This window comes from Physeter macrocephalus, chromosome 19 (assembly GCF_002837175.3).
Source record: "Physeter macrocephalus isolate SW-GA chromosome 19, ASM283717v5, whole genome shotgun sequence".
NCBI lineage: Eukaryota > Metazoa > Chordata > Mammalia > Artiodactyla > Physeteridae > Physeter > Physeter macrocephalus.
In genome coordinates this window covers 61,223,661-61,237,333 of record NC_041232.1, presented here as the reverse complement: position 1 = coordinate 61,237,333, position 13,673 = coordinate 61,223,661, and the positions used below count along the sequence as shown (strand labels likewise).

At 39.5% G+C, this 13,673-nt stretch overlaps 1 protein-coding gene across 17 annotated transcripts in view; it reads left to right on the top strand.

Moving 5' to 3' along the window:
* The first annotated feature begins 620 nt into the window (after positions 1 to 620).
* PIAS2 (protein inhibitor of activated STAT 2) overlaps positions 621 to 13,673 on the top strand; it is a 102,260-nt gene continuing 89,207 nt past the window's right edge. For 5 of the 17 annotated variants that reach the window (XR_003677286.2, XM_055080649.1, XM_028480554.2 and 2 more), the window contains exon 1: positions 1,325 to 1,458. Coding sequence is in view for 11 of the 17 variants with exons in the window: in XM_055080649.1 (XP_054936624.1) it covers positions 1,387 to 1,458 (72 nt within the window). In the remaining 6 variants the exon portion in view is untranslated. Of the gene's footprint in view, positions 806 to 1,320; positions 1,459 to 12,794; positions 12,884 to 13,673 lie in introns of those variants that run through there. The other 12 variants (XR_003677284.2, XR_003677283.2, XR_003677285.2 and 9 more) reach the window with 7 other exon arrangements.

Here is a 13,673-nt window from a genome sequence, read left to right as displayed (position 1 = left end):
ACCCTTTCAACTCTGCAGTCCTTGACATTCAGTCGCCCTTCAAAGTCAGAAAGAACCAGCCAGGTTAGTACTGAGGATATTAGCAACCCAAAAAGGTCTCACCAACCTTTCCCCATTAGATCAGAACAATAGCTTATCCAACGCCCATATTTAGGTTGTTCCGCCACAACTACTCCGGGGGATGCCTTTATTTGTGGGTGCTCCCTCCGTCCACAGCCACCGTGGGGAAGGGAACTGTAAATGTTCCCGTCACGAGTCCCGGCCACCTCTTCTTCCTCTCCGTCCCTCCCCCAGCCCAGGCCCTTCTCCAGTCCCGCGGGTAACGCTGCAGTCGCGAGGGCGCTTCAGGGACTGGGGCTGGGCCTCCGCGCCGGGAGAGGAGGCACACGCGGACTGAGGGCTGCACGGCGACAGGGCCAGGCGCCGGAAGGCGTGCGGGAGGTGGGCAGGCGGCGGGAGGGGGCGGGGACTCAGGCGAGACCAGAGCCGCAGGCCTGCGGGGCTGGCGGAAGACGCGGGCGGAAAGCGGCTGGCCGAGGGGGCGGGGCGCCGAGAGGGCGGGGCCGCGCTCGCCGGGGGCGGAGCTCCGGCGGCGGTCACGTGACGGGCCCGGAGGCAGCGGCGGCGGCGGCGGCGGCGGTGGCCGCGGCGTCTTTAGCGGCTCCCAGTGCAGGATGGTGTTGGAGGCGGCGGCGGCGGCCGTGGTGGCGGCGGTGTCATTGGCGGCAGCGGGAGGGGGTGCTGTGGCGGCAGCGGCGGCGGCGCCCGCGGGTGGTATAAAATGGCGGATTTCGAGGAGTTGAGGGTAAGCGGGGGCGTGGGAGTGGAGAGCTGAGGCCGCGGGGGAGGGGAGGGGAGGGGAGGCGAGGCGGGGAAGCCGCAACGTCGCCGGCCGCCACCTTCTTGTTTCGCGGGGACCGGTTGGCGGAGCCCCGAGCCCCGGCCCGCGTCCGAACGGGCGCCCGGGCGGGCGGGGGAGGGGAGCGAGGTGGCGGAGGAAGCCCGTGCCACCCGGTGGTGGCGGGCCTGGGGACCAGGTGAGTCGGTCGGTGGGTCCCCACACCTGGCGCGGGGCGCCGGGGCCGCTCTCGGGAGGGGCTCGTGGGGACCCAACTTCCCCATTTATTTTAAGGGGTGAGGTGGGAAGCAGGATTTGCTTTTCCACCTTCGCGAGGGGTGTACGTGTCTGGCGATTCCTAAGTCTACGGGCTACTCACTTGGTGGGAAGCTGTCTTCTGAAACGTGAAGTTGCTTTTAGGAATTCTCTCTCTTCTGTGGGTGATGCTACCGCTTAGTCAGATCTGTCAGGAGAAAGGCCCCTTCCTCCCACCAGTGCTTCCTCAACATCTTGGAGAGAAGCGTGGTCTTTTGGGAACCCTACCTTCAATGATCGGCCTTAAACCTTGGCATTTTCTTAGTGCCATGGTAAGAACTCCGCCAAGTCCATGTTGTCATGAGGTTTGTGAACTCGTTTTGCACTTGAAAATTTTTTCTCCCTAGCCTTTCGAACAAGATCACAACTTTATTGTTGTTAACCTTTGTATAGTAGAGGTTTGAAATGCGCTGTGTTGGGGTTAGAACGGAAAAGATATTTTTCCCCGGGGTGATAACCTTCAAAGCCCTCAACTGAGACAAAATTGTGATAAACGAGCCAGATTTTTTTTTATGGATCACTGAATTACTGGCGGCATAAATGGGATACTTAAGGACGGAAACCCTGATTAAAAAAAAAAAGTCTTTCAAAAAAGGGATGAAGAGGAACTTGAAATTAAGTTAACTGCAGTTTGCACAACCATGGACGTGTTGTTAGCATTACTGTTTCCGAATAAGAAGGAGGAGAAATCTGGTAAAAGATTCAGTTTGTATGTTTATTATTGTTTTTGGAGAGGGGTGGGATGCGGGGGAAGCATGTTGTCTGGTTACCTGGCTGGTTTGGTGAACATCAGCAAAAGAACGTATTCATGGTTCTGATCTAAAGGTAAATTGTTTCAGTTCCAATGCCTGCCATTTTCTCTCTTGCTGTTTCAAAAATTATTTAATTCCCAGTAAAGAGAAAAGTATAATAATGAATTTTATGCCCTATGCTAGTTTATACAGAGAACCGTGATAGTAGGTAAAGGGTGTTCATATTGATTAGTGTAAGGGTGTTAGTGTATGAGCCTCAGCTGTAGAGGTTATAACACCTGTAGAGCTTTTGAAACAACCAGGCCTGAGCCTCACCTGTGTAAATTAATGCATTAGGTTTAGGATGGGTTGAGAATACTGAAGTTTGTAGTTATTTTTATCTGCAGTATTGTCTTGGTTTTTGTGTAGTAACGGATTATATAACTTTACCTCTTCTAAGTTTTTTTTGTTGTTGATGAAAAGTTTTCCAAGGCTTCTGTTAGACTTTTCTGTTGTTTGTCAAAGCTTAATAAAAAGTGAAGAATTTATTTATTGGTATAGGGCAGAAAGGGCAGTCAGTGCTTAGGTTGGAGTGGAGTCAGGAACTGAAAAGTGGTTGGAAACCAAGATTTTCTCTCTTTCTTGGTCTCCCCTTCTTCCCCCTTCCCTCCCCCCTCCCTCTATCCTCTGTCTCCATTCCATACCCCTCTCTCTTCCCTCCCATTTTGTTTTGTGGGTCAGCTTCATCATCTTTTTCAGCAAATCAGCTGTCTTTTCTTCTCCCTGCACTTGCTAGAAGGTGGCTCCTCTGCCATAGTTCACGTTAGGAGACTAACTAGGGAGAGTTTTCAGAGGGAAGGATATGGGCTGTGCAAATGCTGAAAGAGTTATCCACCCCAGTTTTTGCCTTACCTGCTCAGTAGCATCCTCTACACGGTGTAGCTCTCCCCACTCCCCGTTGCAAATCGTGACGATGATGATGATGATGGCAGATATCCATTATAAGAAAGTGCTTATTACATGCCTGGCCCTGGTTTAAGCACTTTACATACATACTTATTTAGTTCTCACAGCAATTCTGTGAAAAATTGAGGCACAGAGAGGTTGAATAACCTGACCTAGGTCACACAGCTCAATACTGGAAGACCTGGGATTTTTCACCTCAGAGGTCTGGCTTTAGAGTGAATACTCCTTAGTCTAAGCTCTACTGCTCTGTTCAGTTTCCTTTGGTTCCACATGGTGCTCCTAGCTACCATCCTGCACTTTATGAACTAAATTGAATGATAAACAATACCCTGCTTATATGTTATATAATATTGTAGGGAAAACTGGACAACTGAATAAAAATCTAATTAGAAAGGAGGAAAAGGGGAAGAAACATCGAGGGTTTTCTAAATGGTCTCTGCTACAGAATATATTCTGAAGTAAGTTGAAGGACCAGGAAAAATCACGGGCATTGGTTTGTTGGCTAACTTCTTGGCAGTAGAAGAAATGGCCAGCCGACCTGAATGCCACATATTTGACTGCTGATAATGCCAAATAATTTTGGCATTGATAGTTTCCTTTATCTTTGTCCATTATCATTCAAGGCCACTTCCTCGGAGCCCGTATAACTAGAGCAGGTCACTGCTGGCTCGTGCTGGCGTCTCCTGTACTGGAGGTCCGGAATTTTGGGAAAGGTCATCTTCTCTGTGCTTCAGTGACTCCTGTGCTTTTGCTTTGCTCGGGGGAGGGGAGTTACTTGACGAGGCAACTCCTGTAGAACCTTAAGAGGCTGCCTGACAATTTCAGTTTTTGAGACTGCCCTGTGGGCCAGTACCAGAGATCTTGTCCAGTCACAGCAGAATATGGCATCCCTACCCTTTGCTGCTTTCAGTTCAAGAGACCAGTAGAATACCAGCACACCTCTACATTTCTTCTGGGAGAGAGAATCGGTGAGGGTCCACTTCTGTCCTAATTATCTATAGCCAGGAGGTGAGAGTCACATCATACAAATCTGACTCACAAGATCGTCCTGATGGGTTGAGGGAAAGGAAGGGGTAAGTTCTCTGTGAAGGGAAATTGTGGGCTGTATAGTCAAAGATGATTATAATAGTGCATCAGGTATTAGACGCTTTCAGGGTGCTAGAGAAGAAATTATTCAGTTCAGTGGTGGCTTGTTTAAAACATTTATGTTGTTAGGAGTTTGTGAATTAATTAGTTTGTGAATTAACTAATTATTGAATTAACCTGGGACAAGCTCATGCAGTCTGGTGGCCTAGGCCTCTGTCACTGTTGCCCTGCTTTCTTCCTCCAAAATATTCTCTAGCAGTGCCAAGCACAGTGGTGGAAGAGAGGCAGAGTAGTTGGAGTCTGAAGTCCCTCACCTCTTCTTCAAGCAGAGCGGCTTTTCTACCCTTGTCTCCTCCAGTTGCGTAATTTCAATACTCCTACTGGTGCAGTCCTTAAAAAGGTCCCTGCTACAATTTAACCTGGTGAATCCACTCTTCCTTCTTCTCTCAAATGTGGGAGTGGAGGGGGGATCTACTGTACTCACTTTTTTTTTAAGGCTCTCTCTCCTGTACTCCTCATCCTCTTTCTCTTGTGCATTGAGAGTTTATTATCTCTTTGCATGTCAGAGAATGAGAGTGAATGTGTGTGCAGGAATCTAGTGGAAGAGCCAGTGATAGTAACTTTCTTAATAGATACTGGTAGGCCAGACACGGAAGATCTAATAAGAGGCTTAAATAATTCTGTAACAGAAGATTTTCTGCCTAGAAGGCTTGAGGGTTTGGTTCCTTACTTGCCATCCTGGTATCTTCGGGTGCTGTTGGGATGCAGAGGGAGAATGGGAAGTTAATGGGGAAGGGGAGTGTTGAGGTTAGAGGTCCTCATCCCTCCAAGCTGCCAACTATTGGGCAAAGAAATATACTAATACATATGATAGATGTTAACAGAATTCACTATGTAATTCAAAGCTGTTGTGGATACAACTCAATTTCCAGGAGGACTTCATTTAAGATCACGTCTATGAAAGCACATTCAAAACCAAATATTTAATTTAAAATGAAATAGGTAATTTTTTATAGTCAGTAAACCAAGATATTCTTAGCTGTGGTAGACATTTTTGTGTTTGTTTGCTCCTTAGGTCTGCACCCTCCCTCTGGTAAACATGAATATCTTTTCTGATAAAGGTGGCATTTTTCTAACAAATTCTCCAAATGTTTCTCTTTTCTCAGCATTTTTTCCTTTGTTTTTCTGGATTGGATCTTAGCTAGTTCTATTAAAAAAATTTTTTTTTTGAGATGTAATTCTTATACCGTAAAATTCAGCTTTTTAAAGTGTGCAATTCATTGGTTTTGGTCTATTCACAAAGTTATACAACCATCACCACTATTGAATTTCAGAACATTTTCATCACGCCCAAAGAAACCCATGCTCATTAGCAGTCACTCCCTTTGCCCTCTTTCCCCCAGCTCTCAGCATCTGCTAATCTATTTTGTCTCTATGGATTTGCCTATTCTGGACATTTCATAGAAATAAAATCTTACATGTGGCCTTTTGTGTCTGGTTTCTCTCATTTAACATAATCTTTTCAGGTTCATTCTTGTAGATGTATCAGTACTTCATTCTTTTTTATGGCCGAATAATATTCCATTGTATGGAATATACCACATTTTGTTTATCCGTTTATGAATTTATGTACATTTGGGTGATTTCCACTTTTTGACTGGTGTGAACATTTATCTACAAGTGTATAAGTATTGTGTGGACATATGTTTTCGATTGTCTTGGATATATAACTAGGAGTGGAATTGCTGGGTCATGTGGTTACTCTATTTAAGTTTTTGAGGAACTGCCTAACTCTTTTCCAACTGCTACACCATTTTTCATTCCCACCAGTAGTGTATAAGGGTTCTGCTTTCTCCACATCCTTGTGAAGTGGTATCTCATTGCGGTTTTGGTTTGCATTTTCCTGATGACTAGTGATGTTGGACATCTTTTCATGTGCTTATTGGCCATTTGTTTATCTTCTTTGGAGAAATATCTATTCAGACCTTTTGCCCATTTTTTTAATTGGGTTGTTTGCTTTTTTATTACTGTTTATGTTCTTTACATGTTCCAGTTACAAGTTCTTAGTCAGATATATGGTTTCAAACATTTCCTTCCTTTTTATGGACTGTCTTTTCACTTTTTTGATCGTGTACTTTGAAGCACAAATGTTTTTAATTTTATCTGTTTTTTGTTGCTTATGCCTTTGATGTCAAATCTAAGAAACCATTGCCTTATCCAGTGTCAAAGATTTATTCCTGTTTTCATCTAAGAGCTTATATTTATAGTTTTAACTTTTATATTTAGATTGTTTATCCATTTTGAGGTAATTTTTGTTTATGGTGTGTGAAGTAGAGATACAGCTTCCTTTGCATGTGGATATCCAGTTTTCGCAGAACTATTTGTTGAAAAGGCAGTTCTTTCCCCGCTGAGTTGTCTTGACAGCTAGTCTGTTTTTATTCAGGAATCTGAATTTAAGAAATTCACAGTTGAATTGAAGTTGAAGGTAAAAGTGATTTGGAATCAATTGGTATCATGTCCAAACTATCCTCTATGAATGTTCATTTTGAACCCACTAGTAACATGGTCATTTCCCTAGACTTTTTGGAAAAATGGTGTGAAACAAATTAGATTTTTTTTGTGTGACTTTGCAGAGAACAATATAAACGTAACATAGACATTCAGAGTTCTCCATTTGGTTATTCATACAAGTCAGTAAAAAAGCAGATCTAGATTATGCCACAAAAGGTATATTTTTTTTGTTTGTTCTTCGGGGTTTTTTTTGATATTAGCATTGGAGATGCGTGGTTTTCAACTGTGTGACCTTAGACAAATTATTTGACCTTTTTCCCCCCAATCTGGTAATGGCTTTAATAATATATTTAAAATTTCTTATTCTTTTCTTCATCTTTTTCTTTCTTTCATTCTTTTTTTTTTAATGAAAATGCAGAAAAATCCAAAAAGAAAAGTAAAATTCTTTCTTAAATCTTTATATAACTGCCTTTAATGTGGATTTTTTTTCCTTAGTTTTTCTTTTTTTTTTTAGGTTAATTCCAAAACTCAAAAATAAAGCATGTCTTTCTATATATCTCGATTTTTCTTTCAACTCTATAAACAGTATCTGTTGCTTGACTCTCTAGTAGATAAGAAATTTAGGTCATTTCATTTTCCACCTGCCCTAGCACTTTGATTTCTACCAGTTACATTTTTGTTGCTAATTCTCCTGTTGATTATTTTAAACTTTTTGTAACAGTTAGATTTCTCTTTCTTGACCTGTCAGTTTTAGACACTATCTCTTTAGTTCCCAGTCTTAAAGAGGATTTAGCACCCATCTTTTTCCCTTTGTTTCTCACAGCCTCCACCTTTCTTCCCCATTCTAGCCTTCATTTTCTATTGATACTACGTTGTCAAGATTTATAGCATTTATATTATGGTTTATAACTCCTCTAAACTTCTCTGTGCTCCTGGAAGATTCTAGAAACTGAATACTAATAACCAGCCTTTGTAATATGTGTGCTGATATAAGTATTAGTTACTATAGAGCCAAGTAGTGTGGAGCTGTTGAGGAACTTCTGTGTTGTTAAACCTGGGCTCCTGAAAGCAGAAATACAATAAAGCCCTGCATGATTGTGGAGAGCTCATGGAAATCATTTTTAAACTTTAATATCATTGGGTTCACCAAAAGGTTCTTTCCTTTTTTTTTCCATAAGATGGCCCTGGTAGCACTGAGTTATCTTTAACTTCATTTGAAACAATTTTGTTAGCTTGTATGTGACAGCTGTCATATCAGCGTGCATTTAAAAAAAGACTTATCAAAATTGGTGAATTTTTGTGTAGCCATTTTAATATTGAAGATGGAAGAAAAAAAGCAACATTTTCACCATATTATGCTTTATTATTTCAAGAAAGGTAAAAACGCACTGAAACACAAAAAAAGATTTGTGCGGTGTATGGAGAAGGTGCTGTGACTGATCGAACATGTCAGAAGTGGTTTGCGAAGTTTCATGCTGGAGATTTCTCACTGGACAGTGCTCCACGGTCAGGTAGACCAGTTGAAGTTGATAGTGATCAAATCGAGACATTAATAGAGAACAGTCAATGTTATACCACGCGAGAGATAACAGACATACTTAAAATATCCAAATCAAGCACTGAAAATCATTTGCACCAGCTTGATTATGTTAATCACTTGGATGTTTGTGTTCCATATAAGTTAAGCGACAAAAACCTTATTGACCGTATTTCTTCATGCAATTCTCTACTTAAACGTAATGAAAACGTTCCGTTTTTAAAACAAATTGTGACGGGCGATGAAAAGTGGATACTGTACAATAATGTGGAATGGAAGAGATTGTGGGGCAAGGGAGATAAACCACCAACAACCACACCAGAGGCCGGTCTTCATCCAGAGAAGGTGATGTGTATACGGTGGGATTGGAAGGGAGTCCTCTATTATGAGCTCCTTCTGGAAAACCAAACGATTAATTCCAACAAGTAGTGCTCCCAGTTAGACCAACTGAAAGCAGCACTCCACCAAAAGCATCCAGAATCAGTCAACAGAAAACGCATAATCTTCCATCAGGATAATGCAAGACCACGTGTTTCTTTGATGACCAGGCAAAAAAACTGTTACAACTTGGCTGGGAAGTTCTGATTCATCCGGCGTATTCACCAGACATTGCACCTTCGGATTTCCATTTATTTAGATCTTTGTAAAATTCTCTTAACGGAAAAAATTTCAATTCCCTGGAAGACTGTAAAAGGCATCTGGAACAGTTCTTTGCTTAAAAAGATAAAAAGTTTTGGGAAGATGGAATTATGAAGTTGCCTAAAGAATGGCAGAAGGTAGTGGAACAAAAGGGTGAATACGTTGTTCAATAAAGTGCTTGGTGGGACTTCCCTGGTGGCACAGTGGTTAAGAATCCGCCTGCCAAGGCAGGAGACACGGGTTTGAGCCCTGGTCTGGGATGATCCCACATGCCACAGAGCAGCTAAGCCCCGTGCGCCACAACTGCTGAGCCTGAGCTCTAGAGCCTGCGAGCCACAACTGCTGAGCCCTGGTGCCACATCTACTGAAGCCCGCGTGCCTAGAGCCCATGCACCGCAACTAAGAGTAGCCCCCTGCCCTTGCCGCAACTGGAGGAAGCCCGCGTGTGGCAATGAAGACACAACACAGGCAAAAAAAAAAAAAAAAATTGCTGGTGAAAATGAAAAATGTGTCTTTTATTTTTACTTAAAACCTGAAGGCAGTTTTTGGCAACCCAGTACAATGTGTTTTCATCTTGTAGCCATTGAACTTTTCTTGAAGATGGGCTTTCTGGAGCTCTCAACCTTTTTTTTGTAATTTGGGCAGCTTGCTTTCTGGATCTTGCTATACATTTGTCATCCTGAGATTACATTGCACTCCTGGGTTAGGTCTGTTATTTGGATCTCATGTCTTTCTCTTTTTTAGACTTCTTTTTGATTTTACTGGAATATAATCTTGAGTAGTTTTTTTTTTTTTTAATTTTATTGAAGTATAGTTGATTTACAAGGTTGTGTTAACTTCTGCTATACAGCAAAGTGACTCAGTTATACGTATATATTCTTTTTCATGTTCTTTTCCGTTCTGGTTTGTCACAGGATATTGAGTATAGTTCCCTGAGTTATGTAGTAGGACCTTGTTTATCCATTCTATATATACTAGTTGGTATCTGCTAATCCCAAACTCCCAATCCTTTCCTCCCCCCACCCCCTCTTGAGTAGTTGTTTTAGAAAGGATATGCTGGTGATAAACTTTCTAATTTCTTGAATGTTTGAAAATGGCTTGCATTTGTTCCTGATTGAAAGTTTAGATACAGAATAATAAGTTGGTAATACAGTTTTTCCTTTTGAATGTTGAAAGCTTTGCTTTAGGAATTTAAAACACTTAATATTGCTGATAGAGATCCATTACAAATCTGATCGTCATCTTCTGTGGTAACCTTGTTTACAGTCTTTATGGTGATCTTATCTTTGGTGTTGTGAAATGTGTCTAGTTGTGGGCCTTTTTCATTCCTTCTGGTGGAACCTTTTTGGTTGTAAGGTTCTTCAGGTCTGGGGAATTATCTTCTATTTTTTTGATAACTTTTTTTCCTATTTTCTCTGAGACTCTTGACAGGTGAATATCGGATTTCCAAGATTGACATTTGTTTACATTCTGGAAGGTTTCCTTGACTTAGAACTCTTTCATAGAATTTATTTTAGTAATTATATTTTTGATTTATAAGAGTTTTATCCTCTTTTTAAAATTTCTTCCCTTTTTTTAAAAATAGCAACCTGTACTTGAACTCTCTTAGGATACTAATTCCTTCAAAAAGTTCTCTTGAGTCATTTCTCAGAATTGCTAATGGTTAATAGTGATTTATGTATTTGGGTATATCATGCTAATTTAAAATTTTTAAATATTTAAATTAGTTAATAGGTACAAAAGGTTGTTTGTAACAGGAAAGATGTAGGTAAATAAACATGCATGTGCTCACCACCCAAGTTAAGAAATAGTTCATTAGGTCAGGAGGGTGCCCTTCCCTGATCACATCCACATTATATAGATATATAAAATTATATATATATAAATCACACATTTTATATATACAAATTTTTTGTTTTTGTGTGTGTTTTTAAGTTTTATACAAGTTGAATAAAGCTGTATGTATTTAGGGTGTTTTGGTTTATCATTGTTTTTGAGTTTCCATTGTATAAATACCAATTTATCCATTCTCGTTGGAAATTTGTGTAGTTTTCTTTTTTTTCCTTATCTACACTTCTGAAATCCCAAAAGCTCTGAAATGCAAAATAAATAAATAAAACTTTGTGAACAAACTTAATCTGCATTGATATGATGTTATTTGTAGTCTTTATTGATCTCATTTAATGTGAATATTTAATACAGTATGTTTCACTGTAGAAACTCTAGGAGTAGCATTGCATTGCTGGGACTTAAGGATATTCGCATCTTCAACAGTACTGGATAATGCCAGATTATTTTCCAAAGAGGAGTGTATCAGTATTTGCTCCCTCCAGGAATACAGAGGTTTTCATTCCTTAGCTTTCTTGCTAATACTTACTTTTATCAGGCTTTAAAAGTTTTTGCCAGTGAGTATGAAGTATCACCTTTTAGTTTTCAATTTTTTCCTTTTACTAATGAGTTTGAGCATCTTTTACTGTGCTGATTAACATGTTCTTCCCTCTACTGAGATTCTATTCATTTCTTTTGCCCATGTTTGTACTAGGTTTTTTTTTAAAAAAAATTTATTTCTTACTGATTTTGTTATACAATTGGATCTATCTATACTTTCTGGACTCTAGTCTCTCAGTCTAACTGCACCATCACATTGTTTTAATTACTGTAACTTTGTACAGCTTCTGTAAAAACAAACTTCTATTGCTATAGGGCATACATATGTATAGAAAGAAAATACACAGATCATGAGAGTACAGCTAGATGAATTTTCTCAATATAACCATATGCAGGTCAGGAAATAGAACATTACTGGCACCCTAGAGAGTTCCCTTGAGGTCTCTCCCGGTGACTAACCTCTTCCTTCTTAAAGATCCCTACTGGCCAGACTTAAACATCTTTGAGTAGTTTTGCCTATTTTTTGAACCTTATGTAAATGGAACTATATTATGTGTATATTTTTTGTGTCTCACCTCTTCCTCTCAATTTTGTTTGCAAGATTTATCCTTATTGTTGTATGTAATTGTAGTTTTTTTGTTCATTCCCTTCCAATAGCAAAATAATAGAGTTCTAGTTGCTCCTTGTCCTTTCTCATCCACCCTTTTAATTTTAGACATTTTGGTGGATGTTTAGTGGTTTTAATTTGAATTCCCCTAATGAGAAATGATGTTAAGCCCCTTTTAATATACTTACTGGCCATTTGGATGTCTTTTGTGAGGTGGCTTGCCAAGTCTTGTGTCCATTTTTATATTGGGTCTTTTTCATACTGATTTGTAGGAGTTTAATATATGTCCCAGATACCAGGACTTGCAGGTTATATTTTGCAAATATCTTCTGGTTTTCCCAGCCCTATAAGTCTATTCAAAGTTCTGCTGGATTTCTTAACTTATCAATTGCCCTTTTTCCATTGGCAGTTATCTCCAGGGGAAAAGAGGCATCAAATGTTAGATTCCATTTTCTAGGCTTCCCTTCTTTCCACAGTCTTGGCCTCCCAGGTTCTTGCTGCCTTTTGTAGTGCTTCTTGTCTTCAAACAGATGTTTTTTATATTATGTTTAGTTGTTAAAGTTTTCATAGGGAGGGTTGGTATGAAACCGTCTAGTCAGTCATTGAGGGACACAGAAGTAGGCCAGGTCCTCCTGCCTTGTACTTCTTCAAGGAACTTCTTGCTGGTTTGCTCCTCCATAAAATTTTAGTATCATTTTTTAAAGTTATATAGATACACACATGCAACCTGTTGGGATTTTGATGGGAAATGCATTGAATTTGTAAACCAGTTTGAAGGGAACTACTAGCATTTTGTTATTAAGTTTCTTAACCATGAACATTGTAGTATCCATTTATTTAGGTCTTTTACAGTCTCTTTCAGTAAAGTTTTATAATTTTCTTCAACTAAACTTTTGCAAGTATTTTGTTAGATTTATTTCTAGGTACCTTAATTTTGTGTCATATCATTAATGGTATCTTTTAAAATTGTATTTTCTACCTTGCTGGTGTATAGAAGTACAATTTGACTTCGTATAACAACCTTGCTATCCTTCTAATTGTGATAAATTGTATAGAATTCTTTAGGATTTTCTGTGTGGACAGATCTATCTGTGAATAATGACCTCTTTGTTTCCTCCTTTCCAATTCTTATGCTTTTTTTTTTCTTTCTTTTTCTTGTCTTAATGTGCTGGCTAGGATCTCCAGTACAATGTTGAATAGAAGCGGTGATGGGGGCATCCTGATCTTGTTCCTGATTTTAAAGGGAATGCTATCAGAGTTTCACAGTTAAGTATGCTGCTTGCTGTAGGTTTATTGTAGATAACCTTTTCAGGTTAAGGGTGTTCCTTTCTATTATTAGCTTTTTAATTAAAAAGAAAAAGAATGGATGTTGAAGCTTATCAGAAGCTTTTTCTGCATCTTTTGAAAGGATCATATGTTTTTCTTCTGTAACCTGTTAACATGATGAAATACATTGATTGATTTTCTAATATTTAAACCAACCTTGTGTTCCAAATATAAAGTCAGCCCTGGTCTGTCCCTTTTTTCCATTATTGGACTCAGTTTGAATATAGTTAATGTAGGATTTTTGTTTCTAATAATGAGTAATATTGATTGACCTATAATTTAAAAGATATATATACTTTTCCTCTTTCTTCTGGAGGAGTTTATGTAAGATTAGAATAATTTGTTTCTTGAGTGTTTGGTAGAACTCCCTTGTAGAATTGTTACTGTTTTCTTTGTGGGACACATCTTAATCACTGATTCAATTGCTTTGGTTATATGATTGCTCATATTTTCAATTTTCAGACTGGTTTTGGTAGGTTATACTTTTATAGAAAGTTGTCCATTTCATTCACGTTCTTGAATTTATGGCATTAAATTGTTAGTCTCTTATTTTGTAGTTACTGTCCTTTTTATCTTTTTTTTAAAATGCTACTCTTTTCTTGATGAGTTTTAAAAGCTAAAAGTGCCAATTTTAAACAGCTTTTCAAAGAATCACATTTTTGTCCTTTTTATGCTCTTTAATGTATCCTCCCCCTACTTAATTGCTGCTTTCTTTCTTTCTTTTATACT